Raw genomic sequence first — 22,863 nt, 5'->3', positions numbered from 1 at the left:
TCGAATAATGTGTGGGTATTGAACTGTAATTGTGTATTAAGTATATGTTGTGGGTGTGTTATTGTATGTTTGTATATTTCGTATTGTTCTAAGATGTTTAACTGTGGACTTTTTGGTGTGATGTGTAGAATTTCCATATCTGTTTCTATATTATTGTAGTCATGATTATTGTTGATAATATGTTCTGCGTAATTTGATCTGATGTAGAGTTTGGTTATAGCTTTAATGTGTTCAATATAATCCCAAGCCTTTCTGGGACGTGATCAAACGGATACGAGGAAAACACGCAAACTCAAACCACCCACTATTCGACGGACAACAAATAGTATACGACACGCCTGGTAAACTAGATCTTCTCAGCCGCACACTAGAAAATATACACACCACACCAAATCACCCATCTTTCGACCCCCAACATCTAGCATACATTACGCATCACATCACACAGAATCCTGATCTCTACGAACCGCTTCCAGCGCCACTTCCTCGATCGACCGACGACCCACTCATTGACAACATCACTCCGCTAGACATATCATTGGAACTAAGAAACATAAAAAACTCTGACCCCGGACCAGACCAAATCACCTACAACGTACTACGTCAGCTGCCTCCCAAAGCACTAAATTATCTTGCAGAACTTTACACAGGATCACTCAGACTAGGACACACACCAAAGCGCTGGAAACACTCTCACATTCTTCTCTTTCCTAAACCAGGCAAAGATGCGTCTGACCCACAAAACTACCGACTGATTAGTTTGACAACAACATTAGCCAAATTAATGGAGAAAGTTCTCGTGTCACGACTACACGTCTATATGCGCAACCGCAATCTAATCCCGACCACTCAAGCCGGATTCCGACCGGGAGCGCAGCTACACGACCAACTGATACGAGTGCTCACTCCCATTGAAGAGGCTTATACACGTAGACACTACAGCATCCCTATTGCCTTAGATGCCAAAAGAGCCATCGACACCGTTTGGATAGACGACCTAAAATATAAACTCACACCCTTAAATCTGCCACACGAAATCACACGTTGGCTCTCCAGCTTCATATCGAACCGAACAGGACAGGTGAGATTCGGAAGGAACGAACTTTCTCGGACCTTCCGAATAGAAGCTGGAGTCCCCCAACGCAGTGTCATATCTCCCACTCTGTATAACATCTATGTGGCAGATATTACCCTCCCTAATAGCCAGCTAGTAGGACTGGCACAATATGCAGACGACGTCGCATATTGGGCTACACACTCCCGACTCCCCTCCGCTAGGAAGTTACTAAACGCAACACTCAGGCAGTATCTAAATTGGACTAATACGTGGCGGATCACAGTCAACTCAGACAAAACACAGATATGCGTCTTCCGCCCAAAACTCCGGACTCGGATCCTCCAGAACAACCCAATCACAATAGCCAACACTCAACTTCCACTCCAGCGGAATCTCACATATCTAGGAATACCCCTCACCTCCAAGCTCTCCTGGACCGAAATAGCTAAAGAAACCTGGAGGAAATATAACGCAGCCACCAGAGCAATAAGCTACCTAAGTGGCATTAATCGACCCGGCTGTATAACCGTAACACTCCTCCACCTATACAAAGCATTGGTTAGAGCCCTATGCATACATCCCTCCATTTTCCTCACACAAGCCCCTCCAACGACCCAATCGAAATTTGAAGCCCGCGAAAGAAGAATTCTCCGCTAAATCTTCCACCTGCACAGACGCACCAGAAACAACACAGTTTACACTACGACAAAAACGAAGCCACTCTTCACACACCTAAACAACATAAACAGGAAATACACACATTCGGCAGTAAATCGCGTATATACACAACACATATTCGCAAATCCACCGAACACAAACAATAGAACAACACTGGAGAAACGTCTCTACAACTACCACCAGCCCCAACCACCAAACTAAAACATAAACGAAACCGCAAACACGTGTTGGAAATTTGAATACTGTCTGAGAGGACACACGACAGCAACAGAGAGGCAGCTCAATAAAATAACACTACACCATGAACGATTCAGACGCTTCTGGCATTGGAAGGAGAAACTTAAAAATCTCAAAAAAAAAAAAAAAAAAATGTATGCATGTATGTTTGTACAGTGTTCTGCCCAAGAGCAGGTTTTTAACTGCAAACCCAGCATTTCCCATCCTTCCCAATATCTTGCTTTCCTCTTAATCTCCCCATATAATAACTTAATGCTGTCTACCAACTGATATCTTTTACCCCGAACTCTTGTCCCGTTCACGATTCCTTAAGCATCGCAAATTAACAAATTAGGCCTACACTAAAATAAAAAAATAAAAAAAAAAATAAAAAAAAAAAATAAAACAATCACTGCACTCACACACCTACTGGCACTTATGCCAGAAATAGTGTCATATACAGTATGTAAATATATATTTATTATTATTTATGTACAATGGCTGGAGAGGCAACCTGCGCGTATAGGACCCTAAAACGGCCTCTGGCTCAAAGCGAGTAAAGTCAATAAACTACTACTACTACTATTATATCTTGTTTGAAAGGTTCTTCCTGTCTGTCCTATGTAAAAATGTGAACAACTATTGCATTTTAGTTTGTAAAGGCCAGTTGAATTACATTTATTTGAATGTTTGATGTGATTATTTAGATATTTCTTTGTTGTGTTATCTGTTTTGTATGCTATCTTGTATTTTAGTTTTCTGAATAATGTTGCAATTTTGTAAATATTGGTATTGTGATATGTTAATGTTATGTATTTATTCTCGCGCGGTGTTTGTGTTGGTTTGTTCTGTTTTTGTTTCGCCTTCTTTATTAGTGTCTGTCGTGTTGGGGTTATATCCATTGTCTTGTGCTATATATTTTATTGTGTTTAGTTCTTCAGTATAGTTGTCTTTGTTCGTTGGTATGTTAATTAATCTGTGTGTCATTGTACGGAAAGCTGCATGTTTCTGTTGTATGGGATGGTTTGATGAATTGTGTATGTGTGTTGTAGTTGTGGTGGGTTTCCTGTATATTTTGAATTCATGTTTATTATGGTGATGTCTAAGAAATTTATAGTTTGGTTGTGTTCTGTTTCTATTGTATACTTTGATTTGGGATGTATTTTGTTGAGTTGTTGATGTAGGTTTTCTATTTGTCTTTTGTTTCCATTATATAGGACTATTATGTCATCTACATATCGATGCCAGTACATTATTCTCTCCGAGTGTTTCTTGTTGTCAGTGTTTAGTATGTGTGTTTGTTCTATATTATGAATGAAGATTTGAGCTAATCTACTTGATATAGGTGAACCCATTTGTAATCCTTCAGTTTGTGTATAATATTTGTTGTTATGTGTGAAATAATTTTGTTTTGTATTAATCTCTGTAATGTGTATAATTTCGTCAATGTGAATCTGTGGTATGTTATTTTTGATAAGCATTTTACGAAGTATTTCAAGTGTTTCTGTTACCGGTATGTTTGTATATAGATTTTCGATGGCAAATGATGCTAATGTTGTGTTGTGTGGAATATATTTGTGTTTTTATTTTGTTGACTAGGTTTGTGATGTTGATTATTCTTCTTGGGTTTTCAAATTTTATACTGTTTCTTATAGTGTTGTCTATATATTTCGCTAATTTATATTCTTGTAGTTTATAAGAGGTCTGATTGGTATATTTTGTTTGTGGATTTTGGTTGACGATTGATCGGAATTCGATCCCCGACAATACCATTGAAATTCGTGATGGAGATGCTTTGGCTCCTGGGGCAGATTTCCTTTAAGTATTTCAGATTCTTCTGCCATTTCATTCCACAATTATTTCATCATACACATGTCACAGATTATCCCATTTGGTCCATAGAGAAGGCTTCATGCCTGATCGCCTTCAAGGGTCGGAAACAGAATTGAGATTTGAATAAATTGATTCTTTAAAAACTTATGGAGCAAAATTTACTTTCAGGGCAAGGTAGCTTTTAAACAGAAAGACGGAGAAGTGTGACCTGTGACAACAAAACTTGAGAGTGCAAGAAAATTATTTTCAATCATAATGGCAAAATCAGATTTTTTTATGTGTATACTATGACACGTTGGAAATTGTTAAACTAAATCTTTTCTTTGTTAAGCTGTTACTACTGTTGAGTTCCTGTTTCTATTGTATGTTGTACATAGATGATTATGTTCATGTAACTGATTATAGATTTTGATTAACGTTTATGATACTGGTGATTGAGAAAGTGATGAATCATGGTATGTAAATTTTCAATCCAGGCTTTGCCTTTGTGGCTGAGGGAAAACCAGATTGGTCAGACCTCCACGAGTCTTAAACTCTATCTTCTGAGCCAATTCGTTCGGTTAAAAGCTTTTAATTATATACTCTATTATTTATTGAAACTTATAACTTTGTGGCTACTTTCGGCGTCACGTTTGTCATTTTCAGTCAAGTCAAATTTTTTGCAGCACCACAGTTCTTAATGTTATTCTTTACGTCTAAGTTGCGTAAAATATGAATGTGAAAGACACATGTATTTCAACAATGGGTGGGTAGGTAAGTGGAATGAGTGAATATAAATGGAGAAACCCTAAACTTTTCGTCAGAATAAGTTACTTATAATTTATGCTATTATCATTTTCACATACGTAAGATATTCTAGGCTTGTACAAGACAGAATAGAAGGTAATAAAATAAGTGTTCTATAAAAGGCATTGTGAAGCGCTATTGATTTTCGAATAATGTTTATACCCATGATTAGTAAACTGTGACATTGTTCTGTAATATTGTAATTGAAAATGGTGAACTATATAGTAGGTATAAGCCTTCTGTAAATTTCAGTAGGTAACGTTTTCAATATTAATGTCGTTAAAATTCTTATTAATGACTTAAAATACTATTTTTCTATTATATATTGTATGATTATTATTATTGCTCTTAATTTTACATGTTAATTTGCAATTACGTCCATATTTATAGTAATATTCATATATGCTCACCCATATTTCGCCATGTTAGTCCATAAGGTGAGTATGGTTTCCAGAACTTCAAGGTCAGGGTGTCCAGTATCCCATTTGTTCGGATCGGAGCCGTAAGATATATAATACTGAAGCTCATCAATGTGAAGAACACCTGTAATATGTAAACTCGTCATGTAGACTGACTTCGATGCAATATTACTACAGAAATTTCAAAATTGCACCGTAAAACAAAGTACTTACCAAGATCATATCTCATATCCCCATATCTCGCCTTTGTAAGAAAGCTGTACTTTCCTCGATATGCAAAATTGTACAGATATATAGAATCGTGGCCAGCTTGTGTTTGCATTTTCACTGTTTTCTCGGTATTGTGCTGCATGAACCTGTCTGTTTCTGCCTGTTGCAACAGTAACAAAATAAATATTGCAGACCATTGTACTATTATATTATTAGAGGTAACCAATAATTTATGCTAGAGCTACAGTATCATCAATGATTTTTACAACAATAATTACAGTAAAGGTTCAACAACTCATTGTATTTATGCTCTTTGTAGTTTATAATGAAACGTGTGATAGAGTTAATAGCGAAAAATTATGAAATATTATATTATACACTCACAATATTCCTTCAGATTTAATACATGCCCTTAAATCACCATATCCAGGTGCATAAACACAAAATACTAATTGTAGCTGGAGAAAATCGAATAATTGAGAAGGGTCTGTTAATTATTACGTAATAGGGGACTATTCGAAGTGGTTTATCCTCACTTCTCCTTGATCTCTATATGAATAAATTAATTGAAATAGGGAAGACGACAGCACTCAAAGCCGTAAAAGTTAATCAGAATTGTATTTCAACAATATTATTTGCAGATAACGATGTGTTACTAGCAAAATTAGAAGATAATTTAGTGAGAAATGCATTTAAATTGAACACAATTTTAAAAGAGTATGATATAAAAATTTCAAGTGAATAGTCAAATTCAATGGCATAACTTAATTACAGCAAAATTTTAGTAAATGATGAAACGGTTAAACAGATCTCAAAATTTAAATATCTACAATATTATGTATTGTTTCATGTCGAGATATAAATGAAGATATTGAAGAAAATTGATAAAAATGTGAGATGTTAATTAAATACTTGACAAGACATTTTTATAAAAAAAACATGATGCAAAAATTCAACTTAAACTTCATGAAATAATTTCAAAACCAACCCTTAAATATGATAGTGAAATCAGACATCTTTCGATCTAAAGAGAGTTCCTATGCACAGCAGTCCCCATATAGTAATATTCTGTCGGCTTAATGCACAGTGCAGAGCAACGAACACAAAAGACATAGAGTAGACAATAACAGCTTGGAGGTGAAGCCTCGGTTGCGGACAGTCGCCATCATGATGCCAGAACATTAGCTCCCGCTTAATACATGGGCAGTTAATTTTGGTGTTACATCGTCGTTTTTATTCATAAATCAACTAACTTCAAGATGCTTACAAGTGCTGCGTATGACTGCATAAACAGATTTTCAAATAAAAATTGAAATGACTTTTACAGCTACTAATATGCATGTGTGAAATGTACTTATTATATAGTGTATATAGATATAGTGTATTTATGTTATTGTAATTAATTTTTGTAATCACGATACCATGAAATCAAACTTAAGCTTTGCAGACTTAAACATTTACGAGCGTAGCTGACCTAATTTAACCCAAGTTGGAAGATTCAGTGTCGCGTGCTTTAGAAAAGCCAGAATTGCTTGTACCGAGGTTTCTTTAACAGAATCGAATAAAAATATAAAGAATAAAGATGAAACTTCGGTATGTCCCCACACTGCACAATTCCTCGATCTCATATCACTTAAATAATTCCCTCAATTAACCCACTAACCTTGTCACAAACTCGGCTTAATGCCACTTATAGTAGTTATTCCCTCATTTAACCCATCTAACGCATAAGGAAACTTAAATCAGACTTCAGTCCCTGTGTGGTGTGGGGCGATATCGAAGATTGGCCAGAATAAATAATCATAATCAGTAATGTTTTACAAAACTCAGTCATTTAAAAGTCATTAGTATCATCCTTGTCATATTCACTTTATGACTATTGTATTACCGTATACAGTACTGTGGAACTACAGGTGAATCAAAAGTCTGGAATCATACAAATGTCTTCCATATGCTTGGTTTTCGATTACTATAGGTGTTACCTATATTTGTAAGACCAAATGCTCTACCAGTGACAAATTCGATTCTAGCCCTCGGCTATTTCAAAAGCCGCCATTTTGGAATTTTAAATGGAAGGGAGGTCATGTAAGTACTCAAAATCATGTGAAATTTTCTGAAAAAAAAAAAACAATAGTGCAATCCATTTTGGGATACCTGTAATCGTTTCCAAGGTATTTAAAGATAACTGTCATAATGACACAAACATTAGTTACCGGTACTGCATCTACAGATATTTTGTAACATGGTACAGTATTAAGAAGACTTTGGAAAAGGTATTTTTGTGCAATTCCGGTAATTAACTTTTCCTGCTTTACTGTTTGGCTAACCTGTGACAGTTTCAATGCATTGTTGTGATTCTTTGAAGTTTAATTATAACAAATTTCTTGACTTTCGTGATGGTATTATGGAAAGAGGAAAGAATTGATATCATTCTTCATTCTGGTAGGTTAAGCCACAGAAATGTTGCAGCAGACTGGACGAACAGTTCTCTGGACATTGGATTGGTCGGCGTGGAGCAGTAGAATGGTCGGTCAGATCTCCAGATTTAACACCTCTTGATTTTTTTTCTTTTGGAGTTACATAAAGAGCTTAGTATATGAAGAGAAAAGTGAGAATGTGGAACATTTAAAGAACCGTATCATTAAATTTACAATTCATTTTAATATATCAATATGCCTGGTAAATTATTTCATTAAATACTTATTAATAACGTATCATTAAAGCCTGTGCTGAAGTCACCCCGGAAATGCTACAAAATGCTTCATGTTCCTCTCTTGGTTTTTCTTGATCTCTGTGTCCTCTTGGTCTCTGTACTGAGGCTAATCTTGGAAGTCTCTCGCTTTCCATTCTTTATACATTGTTCTTCCACTGTTGCAGATATTGTTGAATTTCTTCGGTTGTACAAGGAACTTGTATTGTTTTATTGTTATTTATTAGTGTTTAACCAATTAAATATGAAAAGTGACTGAACAAAATATGTTAGGCTATCAATCTGGTTCTTCGTTTTGTCACATCAAATGAGTGTCGACTGAAGTTCTGTAGGATGTTATGTCATATTATTGTATTATGTGACAAACTCACAATAGTTGAACCATTTGTTCGGCTACATGAGGAATTCAATCTTCTATCACAAACGTATGACGGGAATTCAGCGAGCACAATGGTTGTACTCTATCGATAAATAAAAATATGAATAGGTTATGTTTGATCATTGTTACGCTCAATATTCCGAAATTCAAGAACGAGGAAACTAGGCAAAATTATCGGGTCGAAATTTCAAATAGGTTTGCCGCTTTAGCTAGTTCCGATGAAGTTGAGAAAGAGTTAATGTTAATAGCGTGTGGGGAAAATATCCGAGATAATACCAAAATTGCAACTGAGCACAGCATAAGTTATTATGAAACTAAGAAAAAGAAACTGTGGTTCGATGAAGATGTTGCATGATAGTAAAAAGAAGGAAACAGGCAAAATTGAATTACTGTATTACAGGATCCAGTTGAGGCGAATAGAGATAATTATTTCATTGAAATACGGAAAGCAAATCGTACACTTAGGAATAAAAAGAGACATTACTGGAAGGAAAAATTGTATGAGGTAGAAACAAATAGTAACAATAAAAACATTAGAGATTTATATAACGGTATAAAGGAATTTAAGAACGGATATCAGGTAAGGGTAAACGTGATCAAGAATGAGATTTGTGACTTGCTTGCAGACTATCATTCAATCCTGAACAGATGGAAGAACTATTTTGGACAACTTCTAAATATACATAGGGCAAATAGAAATGATCGGGACAAAATTCAAGTACAAATTGCTGAGACATTTATAGCCGAACCCACACCTTTTGAAGTTGAAATTGCGTTAGAAAATCTTAAAAAGTACAAGTCTCCAGGTATCGATCAAATTCCAGCAGAATTAATACAAGAGGGTAGAAAAGCATTATCTAGCGAAATTTGTAAGCTTGTAGTTACTATTTGGGAAAATGAAATTGTACCAGAACAATGGAAGGAGTCCATAATTGTACCTATCTTTAAGAAGTGGGACAAGACTAACTGGAGTAACGTTCGAGGAATATCACTTTTGTGGACGTCGTACACAATTTTGTCCAATATTCTTTTGAGGAGATTAACTCCATATGTAGATGAAATTATTGGAGATCATCAGTGTAGTTTTAGGCGTAATAGATAGACTATTCATCAAATTTTTTGTATTCGACAGATATTGGGAAAAAATGGGAGTATATGGGTACAGTACATCAGTTATTCATAAATAAAAAAAGGTATATGACTCGGTTAAGAGGGAAGTTTTACACAATATTCTTATTGAATTTGGTATTTCCAAGAAACTATTTCGATTAATTAAAATGTGTCTCAGTGAAAGGTACAGCAGTGTCCGTTCAGGTCAGTTTCTGTCGGATCCTTTTCTAATTCATTGTGGGTTAAAGCAAAGAGATACACTATCACCTTTACTTTTTAACTTTGCTATAAAATATGCCATTAGCAAAGGCAAGGATAACAGAGAAGTTTTGGAATTGAATGGCTTACATCAGTTGCTTGTCTAAGGAGATGACGTGATTATGTTAGTAGAAAATCCACAAACGAGTAGGGAAAACACGGGAATTTTACTTGAAGCAAGTAAAGAGATAGAAAGAGATAGGTTTGGAAGTAAATGCCGAGAGGAAAAGGTTTATGATTATGTCTCATGACTAGAATATTTTACGAAATGGAAATATAAAAATTGGAAATTTATCTTTTTAAGAGGTGGAGAAGTTCAAATATCTTGGAGCAACAGTAACAAATATAAATGATACTCGGGAGGAAATTAAACACAGAATAATTATGGGATATGCCTGTTATTATTCGGTTGAGAAGCTTTTATCATCTAGTCTGCTGTCAAAAAATCTGAAAGTTAGAATTTATAAAACAGTTATATTATTGGTTGTTCTTCATAGTTGTGAAACTTGGACTCTCACTTTGAGAGAGGAACATAGGTTAAGGGTGTTTGAGAATAAGGTGCTTAGGAAAATATTTGGGGCTAAGAGGGATGAAGTTGCAGGAGAGTGGAGAAAGTTACACAACACAGAACTGCATGCATTGTATTCTTCACCTGACATAATTAGGAGCATTAAATCGAGACGTTTGAGATGAGCAGGGCATGTAGCACGTATGGACGAATCCAGAAATGCATGTAGAGTGTTAGTTGGAAGGACGGAGGGAAAAAGACCTTTGGTAGGCCGAGACGTAGATGGGAGGATAATATTAAAATGGATTTGAGGGAGGTGGGATATGATGATAGAGAATGGATTAATCTTGCTCAGGATAGGGACCAATAGCGGGCTTATGTGAGGGGGGCAATGAACCTCCGGGTTCCTTAAAAGCCAGTAAGTAAGTAAGAATTATACATACAGATGCACTACACTACATTATCAGATTTATTCTCAAATCCATTGCATGGGTCTTTTGATTGCACATGCTTTACAAAACAAGTCCTACTTTGTAGATTTCGTCCCCTTATCCATGATTAAATCCAACCACTCTCCATAAAACATACAAATTAGTATGAAAATGGTACAAACAAAACATATATCATATATCCTAACCTAACATACAAATAGCTATTAAAGTGTATAATTCAAAAGTTACCATTATCTCTTCGTCAATTCGTATCATAAACTTCAACAGCTGATGTTCTAATCTGTCTCGCCTTGAAGAGGAACAATCCAGTTTTTTGTTGCTAATGAAAGTATCGAAGTGTCTATAACCTTCACAATAAATGCTGGAAATATCCTCCACAAGCGTCTAAACATTTACGTTTGTTCTTAGTGAGTTGAGGAGGACCGGTTATTTGTGCTCAATAGGACTCTGAGGCTATATACGTTCAGTAATATCTCTCTCTCTCTCTCTCTCTCTCTCTCTCTCTCTCTCTCTTCTCGTATTATTACTACCTGATGGCGTATCATTATGCAGAAAATTGTTGTTAATGATATACTACTCACATTGATGAGTTGAAAGACATTGTCAGGAGTCACAGTGTGGTTACTGCCAAGGTAAAAGTCCAGTATCTTCTCCCATATCTCAGGTATGAGATCGTCTGACACACTATCGCTCAGGAAGAATTCATTATCTGCCAGCACGCTGTTGTTGAGATTTAGTCTGTCCATGGCATTTTTAGTGCCAACGCTTGCTGATAAGAGTAAATAAATCTGTTTTATTAATATTTTGACAATCACTTATGGCACTGCCATTATTTTCACATTATTTAAAGTACAATACTAATATTGAGTGTGTTACACGAAGAAAGGATTTAGAACAAATTTGTCAGTAACGCCATTGAATAAATGTCATATTTATGTAATTGTGAGAGAGGTTATCTTTCCTTATAAGTCTTAAACATTAACGCATAATATATTTGAAGTTTTAAAGTATTTGTTTTTGCCACTTCTCTTCAAAGTGATTGAAGTTAAATGTGATATAGGTTAATTAATAGATCCAAAAACGTATAGTGGTGTAGGGACTATCCTGAATGTATTCTGTCCGTAGAATCAATATCTTCATTAGTATTGCATCAATTGCAGCAAAATAAGTAACAGGAATTATACAGTTGATTAAAATATAATTAAGAAAGATAGCCTAATTAAGAAATACCACACAGTATTCGGGGAGAGACAAAATAAATTCCACAGTTTTTGGATAAACATTCGTTGAAGAAGACATGACAAAATTAATATAATCTTTTTTCTAGAAGTGTATTAGTAACTTGAATTTTTGTATTCTTTTTTTTTTTGTTTCTTTTTTTTTTTTTTTTCTTTTTTTTTTTGTTTTCAACATATGAAAAAGGGGGTTTTGATATATTTTTCAGAAGCGTAACTTACACTAACTTGAATTGTAACACGAAATATTTCTTCATCTGTTGTTTTCGTATATTTTTCAAAAGCGTATAGTACCTTGACTTTGAACATGAAATACAATCTTAATTTCTGTTTTCCTGTATATAAAAATAGAGGTTTTACGTGTAGATCTACGCAATATGTTTTCTGTAAGAATAATCAAATGGCAAGCGTAATAATTTTAACAGTGATTATAATTAATTTTGAGCACTTACTAATAAGAAACAGAGATCCCTCTTCACTATTGGTGCCTAACATATATGGCACGCGACTGAAGTTTCCAGACCGGATGATATCTATGGGTGTAGCTGTCAGAAAGGGTTCCGGATTCAAGGCACTTTGAGTTTCTGGCACAGGTCGCCACGTTATGAACCGCTGAAAACAAGACGTGGAGAAATATATGAGCTGTCTTCGAAGTATGTAAACTGAAGTTTCTGAGTTTTATATTAGGAATGAAAGATACAGCAATAGCGTTTGTAACATTTTAAGTTTATGTACAACTCACACTTCTGCAAGTGATAATTGAGGCGTTCAGAAGTCAACATGATTAACTCCACTTTTGGTTATTTTAGTGTTTCTAAGTTGGAAATGTATTAAATTGACCATATTTTCAGTGGTCAATGTGATTAACTCCATAGTTCAGTAAAAAGCCCACAGAATGCAATATTCTTCTTGACTACAACACAGAATCAGTTATGTGTATTCAACTTCAACCTTGAATATCTCAAAATCTTTGGAAAGGAGTTAATCATGTTGACTTCTGAACCCCTCATTAATGCAAGAAGAAGTAATTAAATACTCTTACCAAAATTCGATAAAATAACTTTGTAAAATATAGGATAGGAATATACAATTTGTGCTAGTTTTGTATTAATGAAATTTCAAAAGTTTCATGAACAATTGATGAACAGATGGTCTTCGAAAAGGAAAGTTGTGCGCAGATGGATATTTTTCATTGAAATTTCCGGTCATAAACGGAAAGGTTTCAATCTGAAACCCTTCTGACTTTATTGATTTCAAGAAAGATTTCGATATGATAAATACGAAGAAAATTATTTCAGACCCTAAAAAGAAGCAATACCAAACATCACAAATAATATAAAAAATGTACAGACCAAGAAGCAAAATTTGGGCCACCGAATGTTACGAAATTCCAGATACAACGCATTGGCATGTGCAGTAAACAAGAGCGCCTAAATGTAGCTCAGTCGGCAGACTCGCTGGGCTGCTGATCCGGAGCTGCGTTCGGGCTTAGGTTGGATCCCCCTTTGGACTTTGGTTTCTTCGGAGGTTTTCCCCAGCCGCGGGACTGAAGCCGGATGGTCTATGGCGAGTCCTTGGCATCAACCCCTTTGATTTGATTACCCCCTTTGATTTGATTACCTGGTTGGGTTTTTCCGAGGTTTCCCCCACCGAAAAGGCAAATGCCGGCTAATATTTTGGCGAATCCTCGGACCTCATCTCATCTCACTACATCTCGCCAAAATGTAAAAAAATTGTACAAAATTGTAAAAATTGTAGAAAATTACTAAAATGTAAAACTATAAAAATTTGTAAAAATTGTAATTGTAATATTGTAAAATGTTGACATGTTCCACATCTTAAAGCTTCATTGCTCATGTAAGATCTATGGAATAAAATAAATGAATGAATGAAATGAATGAGTATACTACTTCAGGACAAACTTCGTAAGCTTGTTACCGACATAGAGAGGACTGATATCAAGACTCGGCCCATTTTTTTTAATTCCGCAGGTGTATAATACGTACAATCAGAGCGACATTAAAAAAATTAGAACCAATCAACAACAATAATTGATAGAATGGAAACCCATTAACAGAGGAGTCCGACAACGATGCAGCCTTTCGTCATTACTTTTCATCATAGACCTATATACTCGTATGAAAAAATTATAGCAGAATGATTTAGGATTTCACAAAGAAGAATTGAAATACCCGTAGCTAAAAATACCACAGTTCACAGTATATGATTTACGGATGACCAAGTGTTGATAGCATAGCAGATTCCGAAGCTGGTCTGGAACGATCCGTTTACAATCATTTAATAGCAAAGGGATATGGTATGGACATTCCTCTGGAAAAAAACAAAAGCCATGACATTCATTGGGTAGGGCCATGAAAAAAGGTAAAAAATGTATGTGCAACTCATTTCTAGAACAAATATTCAAAATTTCGATTTTCCGTCACCTAGGCCTATTTGTTATGAAATATAACGAAATCATGAATTTTAAGGACAATTATGTTAACAAAATAGACCAACATATTATGCATAAATGAAAGTTCAATCATTATTTTTCTGTTCAGAAATTGACTTTTTTTCTCGAAAAATGACCCGGAGTTTCACCCATTCCCTCCCTTAATTGGGGGCAGCGAACAAAATAATAATAATAATAATAATAATAATAATAATAATAATAATAATAATAATATATGAATAGTAATAATATAATAATAATAATTATTATTATTGTTTTTGAACGGGTTACATCAGCTTCTTGTCTATGCGGATGACGTGAATATGTTAGGAGAAAATACACAAACGATTAGGGAAAACACGGAAATTTTACTTGAAGCAAGTAGAGCGATCGGTTTGGAAGTAAATCCCGAAAAGACAAAGTATATGATTATGTCTCGTGACCAGAATATTGTACGAAATGGAAATATAAAAATTGGAGATTTATCCTTCGAACAGGTGGAAAAATTCAAATATCTTGGAGCAACAGTAACAAATATAAATGACACTCGGGAGGAAATTAAACGCAGAATAAATATGGGAAATGCGTGTTATTATTCGGTTGAGAAGCTCTTATCATCCAGTCTGCTGTCGGAAAATCTGAAAGTTAGAATTTATAAAACAGTTATATTACCGGTTCTTCTGTATGGTTGTGAAACTTGGACTCTCACTCTGAGAGAGGAACATAGGTTCAGGGTGTTTGAGAATAAGGTGCTTAGGAAAATATTTGGGGCTAAGCGGGATGAAGTTACAGGAGAATGGAGAAAGTTACACAACACAGAACTGCACGCATTGTATTCTTCACCTGACATAATTAGGAACATTAAATCCAGACGTTTGAGATGGGCAGGGCATGTAGCACGTATGGGCGAATCCAGAAATGCATATAGAGTGTTAGTTGGGAGACCGGAGGGAAAAAGACCTTTAGGGAGGCCGAGACGTAGATGGGAGGATAATATTAAAATGGATTTGAGGGAGGTGGGGTATGATGATAGAGACTGGATTAATCTTGCACAGGATAGGGACCGCTGGCGGGCTTATGTGAGGGCGGCAATGAACCTTCGGGTTCCTTAAAAGCCATTTGTAAGTAAGTAAGTAATATAATAATGTTTAATTATTTGCATGATTAACAATTTAAAACACATTGCAAGTTACTCCAAACCTTCATTCATTAATAATATCTGAATGGCCTAATCTTAATCCGATAGGTAAAGGATATTATTTAGTAAAATTTTGTGAATTGAGTTGTAAATTGAGTAATCTCTTCTTGTTTTAATATAAGGACCACATGCATCAGTGGTTATTTGTCTGGTGCAGTTTTCTGATAGGTAGTTGACCCAACAGAATATCCTCGTACTTATTTTCTGAGCTGTTGCACTTAGCTACAAATGGTTACTTTATTGCCGCATATATTATATGAGCAGAGTTTCGGGATGTCCTAGGGCAGTACTGACCCACAAATTAATTTTAATATATATATATATATATATATATATATTGCAAAGGAGTCGTAATAATGTGTGTCTTCACAGTTACATATCAATTATAAATACAGGTCATGCTGTATGAATTTTTTTTCGAATTAAAACTTACTTAAGCATTAATAAAAATAGTAGCTAGAAAAGATTTTTTCCCCCATAACATCCCAGAAATATTTCTCTGTCTCCACCAATGAAATTCAGTGAGCACGTTCAATTTTAAACGTATACGAAACAAAAACCACACTCTATTGGATACAGAAAGAAAGCACTTACGCCACCGGCGTAGCTCGGCGATGCTCACGTTTGTTTGTTGATCTGAAGTTTCATTCGGCTGTGGATTCGATTCTTGCTTGGAATGATATACCCGATTGAGATTTACCCGAAATTTAGGCCTACTATAACTATAAGACTAATGTAAGTAATCCAATAGCGAATCCACTCTAACATGTCGCCAAATACCATCTCGTTATCACCAATTCCATCGACGCTAAATAATCTAATAGTTGACACATCGTTCTAACATAACCGGCTAAGAAAACGAAATACTTCTGATTATATGTTACCGTAACCAATTCCATCGACGCTAAATAATCTAATAGTTGACACATCGTTTTAACATAACGGGCTAAGAAAACGAAATACTTCTGATTATATGTTACCGTAACCAATTCCATCGACGCTAAATAATCTAATAGTTGACACATCGTTCTAACATAACCGGCTAAGAAAACGAAATACTTCTGATTATATGATACCGTAACCAATTCCATCGACGCTAATTAATCTAATAGTTGACACATCGTTCTAACATAACCGTCTAAGAAAACGAAATACTTCTGATTATATGTTACCGTAACTTCTTTATCTCATGCCTGTTCTGGCAATGAAAATATGTTGTCAAGAAGTAACTTACATCTCACCTGATGATAGGCTATGTGTCAGAGGAAGAAGAATTGTTTGTATTCATCCTAAGCCTGATTAGTGATATGTTACTAGTCAAACTTATCTTCATACACTTGACTAAATAATAGCTTACTTAATATATATATATATATATATATATATATATATATATATATATATATATATATTCTTAAGTTATAGGCCTACCATCGAGTTTGTGTAGAGATTCTATAACTGCAACACTCACACTCTTTGGTGGATTCGTAAGGAGGGTAACACCATCCACTTTGCGCAGACACTCAATCATATCAGCCGTCTTGTCTGTAGGACAGTTCACTGCCTCAGCCTGTGGCTGGGCGAGGTTGAAAACACTGTCAGCGTTCATGAAGCTGGCCATCATCGCAGTGCCACTGTCTGAGATGGCCGCATGAAACAGCCCTCTGCTAGCTGGTGACAAGATGTGAAAGTGTACAGACCAGCTGCCTGCACTCTCACCTAGGATGGTCACTTTGTTGGGGTCACCACTAAATGCTGCAATATTCTTCTGTACCCAGCGCAGTGCCTCAGTCTGGTCCTTCATCGCATAGTTACCTGGGGCTGCATCATCACCCGTGCTCAGGAAACCTGCGAATTGGCAAAATATTGCACTCCGGTGGTATTAAGACACAAAATATATGTTACACATGGCATATTTCTAAAATTTCTACTGATATCTTGTATTATATTATTACAATACGTTATGCAGAGTCCATTATAGTGTTATAATTTTTTTATTTATACAAAATCATCATCATCATCATCATCATCATCAACAACACGGCGTGGGCCTATCGACCCGTTCCGTCCCCAATTAGAACTGTTGCCTCCATCGAAGTCTCGGACGACCTACATCTCTTCTGCTTTCTGGACGATATTGGAAAGCTATCTTTGGGAAACGCTCTTCCTCCATCCTATCTAGGTGGTGCATCCATTTACTCTGATAATCCTTCACGAGTTGATTTCGTTCTTCTATCTGTAGTTCATTTCTTATCTCTTCGTTTCTCATATGTTCAAGTCGTGAAATTCCTGCTACTGATCGCAGATACCTCATCTCAGAGGCTTCAAGCCGCCTTTCGTCTTCTTTTGTTAATATCCAAGTTTCTGCGCCGTATAGGAGTATTGGTAATGCAACTGATTTATACAACTTCATGTGTGTATCTTTCCTTACTCTGTTTCCTAAGGACCTCCTTAAAGTTCCACATATCCGTTGGTATTTATGTAGCTTTTCTTCCATGTCCATTTTTTTCTGATAGGATACTCTGCAACCTAAATATTTAAAATCGCTTACTTGCTCAATAATTTTTGAATCTATTACAATTTTTTACCTTTTATGTTGTTATACAAAATCATATAGCTTGTTATTTTATATAAATTATCATTCATTATTGACACTGCTATCCACTACATACAACTTTTCAATACTAATAGTACCCTTATATTCTGAATGCACAAATACATATGTGACTGCATTTTCAAACACCGTACAGGGGATGTTGCACTTAGGTTTCATTAACTCATTGTGTGCACTATGTTGGGAACCGACAGGATGTGTTACGGTGGTTTCAAGATGACTATCCGTTCACCAGTCAGTACCCTAGCATACATAAACAGTGTGTGTATCTGCTAAGTACTCCGTTCGCCAGTCACTACCGAAGCATGCGTAAATAGTGTACCTGCTGAATAATAATGCCGAAAGTTCAAGGTTCTCAGGCGCATATTTTTGCAGCGGAATTTGATGAGTGTTTTCAAGTGAATGGCGGGAATATTACATGTAAATTATGTAATATAAAAGTACGAGATGACAAGCGTATTAGGCCTATATACAGAGACGCTGTAGTACAAGAAAAGAAAGGAGGAAACTCCAACCCACGAATTAATTCTATGAGAATTCTTCTGTATATAACGAGCAGTACGTAAAAATATATCTTTGTAATGCCATGTACTTTTAGTACTGTCTATATTTGTTTATATGCACCTTGTTATTCGCGTAATCGAACGCAGAACCGAGTCAATGTTCTCGTACTAGCTCATGTTCCCGGACTACATGCCATACTGCAGTCAACATGTGTAATCGGCCTCCAACATTATAAGCTTAGCAATGATTATTCTGTCTTATTGGTCCAATTTTATTAATATTGGTGAGTTCGATATTGTCAGGAGGACCACACTGCCTCAGCCCTACGTGGAGCCTCAAATCCTGTATCATTATCGGAAACCGTACTCCGTCCAAAATTGTATCCCTTCCTATTTTTTAACCGTTACTGATTGGAGATGGAATAAGGGAGAGGTGGAGTGTGTTTGTGGAATGAAAGAAGGAAAATGGAGTGACTATACGGGGAAAATCCTCTGCAACGTCAGCTTTGTCCACAACATTTTTGTAAAAAATAAACTCATTTCACTCTTCATTTCAGTAAAAAGTCTGTTTCTCTCTTCTTGAAGATAAATGTGCTGCTAAGATACCATAGCAGTTCCTTTTCTAAAGATAGCGTACCCAATTTAGGCAGTCTTTGGTTAGTCATCGAAGTCTTCAAATAAGTTTTAATTCTTTTTAACCTTAGGACACTCATTCACTAGATAGAAATAGACAACACTTACTTACCTACAAATGACTTTTAAGGAACCCGGAGGTTCATTGCCGCCCCCACATAAGCCCGCCATCGGTCCCTATCCTGTGAAAGATTAATCCAGTCTCTATCATCATATCCCACCTTCCTCAATTCCATTTTAATATAATCCTCCCATCTACGTCTCGGCCTTCCCAAAGGTCTTTTTCCCTCCGTTTTCCCCTACTAACAGTCTATAGACAACACTAATTTAAATAATTTTGTTTTTTCTGGAGTTCATTGTTCAGAATATAAACCAGTAACTGTTGCAGTCATATTTAACAAGATGTAAGTTAATGTTATGCGTTCGTTCTTAAGTTCATCCACATAAAAAAAGACTTTAGGATATAGAGCAACGAGTTTGTTTAAATTTTACTGTGGAAACTGAAATTGTAATGTGAAATTTGGAGTCATCAAGAAGCTCTACGTAATATTATTGAAACGTGTTCTTAATTGAACTGGCACAGAATCAAGCACCTCATAAACAACTCTTCTTTGAGTGTAGTCAACACTCACAGCTCTGATCATAAAACGGCACTGGATTCGAATTGTTTAATTACCTTCTCGCATCTAAGAGGTCTAATATTAGTAGCAATAATCCTCAATCCTTTCGTACACATACGTATATGAAAAGATGTTTTCGGCTGTAGAATATTAAATAAACAACGTGTAACAAAAATTCCTTAGAATAGTCAAAGAACAAAAACCTATGATGAAAGTCCAGAAATCTCTCTTCGACTTTCCATTAATGCAGTACCTTACGATTATACATAAGGGTTTGCAGTTTCGTCAGTTTGGACAGAAATTAATTCAGTTTGGTTATAGACTTTGCACTCAGTGTTTGGAATTTCCTTCAATATCGTGTAACTTTTAAAATTAATTACCTTTTGTTTCAGCGGCAATGAGGAGAGGCTTTTGTAAAGACAACAATCAACGAGAAAACTGGATATGAATGAACATTAAATTACTTTTAAGAGTAATACAGGAAATATAAAATATTTTTATCATGACAGAGCCACTTTTGCGATATCATATCTTCTAGAAAAGAAAACAGTGGCTCACTAATGAAGAGAGCCAGCGAATTTATGAACATAACATGTCAGCGAGGGTGGTTGTGGGGAAAATTGTAGAAAGAAATATTTTGAATTTGTTTCGTTTATTGAAAAGTTTGCAAAATACAAAGTTTACTTACAGACTAAAGACGGATTCATGGTGTACAGAGCATGCTTACACTTGAGACTTATGGACTAGAAATAAATCTAATACAAAGTTTCATCGTCGATTTTCTGGTCGAGAAGTCTACAGTACATACGTAGTCGGGCCAGCTCGAAACAACGTTATTCCCGGGCTGTTCTGTCTCCAGGGGCACCACTGGAACCTGGCGACTACTTTGCCTCGTACCCGGGTTAACTGTTTGAGCCGATGTAGACGGATCATTTTTTTTTTTTCAGTTTATTTAGTCTGTCTCGTCGTGTTCGATCGATCGACACCTCAGAAGCTCAGATCAGTTCTGATCTAATGGAGTTAGGCGCATAAAATAGTCGCCGAAACACAGTTTTCGAGGCATGTTTTGCTCCACTCTTGAGGATCCGACCGGTTTCACGCAAATTTTACGGTTACGGGACTCCCTTATTTACACACAAATATACTTTTAGTTTCGATACGTTTATTTTCTTCCAACGTTTTTAGGTATTCTAAAATAATACTTCTTTGGACATTGTTACCGAGCGGTTTGCGAAAACGTGTCGAGTACAAAGACGTGGCTCTACGTCAAAATCTCTCAATAATTGACAGAAAAGCAAAACTAAGAGGAAATGTTAGAATGACCAAGGAATTCAATTATTCTGCTGGCTATTGTTGCTATGGAAATACATACAATCATAAGCAGAAACAAAATTGTTTCGAGGTAGAATAGACCTACGTCTTTCTCCTCACATTGTACATGTGGATTCTCGTTCCGAGATCCGTGGTGAAACAAAAAATTATAGAATTTCCAAATTAATGCTTACTGTAACAAAACTATGAACCACAGCCGAATGCTGATGTTATTAGAGTTGGGCAGTTAACCAGTGTAACTTGTGACAACGCCAAGTGACGCCACATCCCCTCGCTACGGGGATGAGGGCGCCGAGTTGTGTATAAAATTATCCACGCCGCGCTCTTTCTCTCAGTAATATCTCCACATCGAGATCAGTTACACACCTGTGCAACTACTAGTTTCACTTAAAACCGTGAGTTAGGCAATATTAAAATAATAATAATATATACGTACTAGAGAAGAATAAAGAAGTGTATATAGTATTTGTAGATTTAGACAACGCGTTTGACAGAGTGGATTGTAATAAACTGATGGGAACCCTAAAGAAAATTGGCCTGGATTGGAGAGAGAGGAGGCTGTTCAGTAACCTTCATATCAAACAACGATTAAAAGTCAGGACAGGACAAGAAATGTCAGAAGGAAGCGAAATAGGGAGAGAAGTACGTCAAGGATGCCTTTTATCACCTATCCTGTTCAACATATACTTGGAGGATTTAGTGAAGAGCTGTTTTAAGAACATAGGAGGAGTAATAGTAGGAGACGAACAATAAAGTGTATAACATTTGCTGCTGATATGGGGTTATTAGCAGAAGAGGAGATACTAAGGGATATGGTACTGGAGCTAAATGACAACTGTGAGCAATATGGAATGAAGATAAATGCAAACAAGACGAAGTTCATGGTCATAGGAAGAAAAGTAACAAAGGTAAACTTGGGAATTGTAAATGAGGCAGTAGAGCAAGTGGACAACTTCAGATACTTACAATGTACTATAAGCAGTAACATGAGCTGCTGCCAAGAAGTCAAAAGAAGAATAGCAAAGGCAAAGAAAGCTTTTAATAGAAAAAGGAGCATCTTCTGCGGACCTCTGGAGAAGGCTAGTGAAGTGCTTTGTGTGGAGTGTGCCATTGTATGTGGGCAGACACATGTACATTACGACCAAGTGAAGAGAAGCGACTACAGTCGCGCTCAAACCTCCTGACGTTTGCAGGTGTGTCTGCTTATCGGCGACAGCCAATAGCGGCAGTGCTGCGTTGCAACATATGGGCTACGCAGACCCGCCGCATAGTCGCCGCTTAGAAATCTCAAAATCAAATAACAAGTGCGCTGGGAAAATTGGTATGTTGTTGGGACCCTGCATGTATATCTGATGAATGCTTAATGTTTTCTGAACACATAGAAACAAAAATCACATTTCTACCCCCCCCAGTGGTTCCAATTTTATGAGTTAATACGGTAAAACCCCGATAAGACGCTGTTCAAGGGACCGCGTGTAAACCTCGTATTAATCGGGACCGCGTATTAGACGGGTATACTTTGTAATTTTCACTTATATACAGTATCTATTAGCATTTTTCTTTATTGAAATACATGATTCATGAGAGGTAATACAATATTAATCCTTTATGTAATTACTGTACTGTACGTCAAAGACATTTACAATATATAGTGTACTTA

General features: G+C 36.0%; 1 protein-coding gene across 1 annotated transcript in view; it reads right to left on the bottom strand.

The window, feature by feature from the left end:
• LOC138705181 (juvenile hormone esterase-like) overlaps positions 1-22,863 on the bottom strand; it is a 54,378-nt gene that overhangs the window by 5,556 nt on the left and 25,959 nt on the right. The window contains exons 5-9 of the mRNA XM_069833890.1: positions 16,973-17,349; positions 12,304-12,463; positions 11,198-11,385; positions 5,203-5,359; positions 4,981-5,113 (exon numbers count right to left, since the gene is read on the bottom strand). Coding sequence (XP_069689991.1) covers positions 4,981-5,113; positions 5,203-5,359; positions 11,198-11,385; positions 12,304-12,463; positions 16,973-17,349 — 1,015 coding nt within the window. The remainder of the gene's footprint in view (positions 1-4,980; positions 5,114-5,202; positions 5,360-11,197; positions 11,386-12,303; positions 12,464-16,972; positions 17,350-22,863) is intronic.

This window comes from Periplaneta americana, chromosome 8 (assembly GCF_040183065.1).
Source record: "Periplaneta americana isolate PAMFEO1 chromosome 8, P.americana_PAMFEO1_priV1, whole genome shotgun sequence".
In the NCBI taxonomy this organism is placed as follows: domain Eukaryota; kingdom Metazoa; phylum Arthropoda; class Insecta; order Blattodea; family Blattidae; genus Periplaneta; species Periplaneta americana.
Note: the sequence above shows the minus strand (reverse complement) of the source record. Positions and strands in the feature narration are given on the sequence as shown.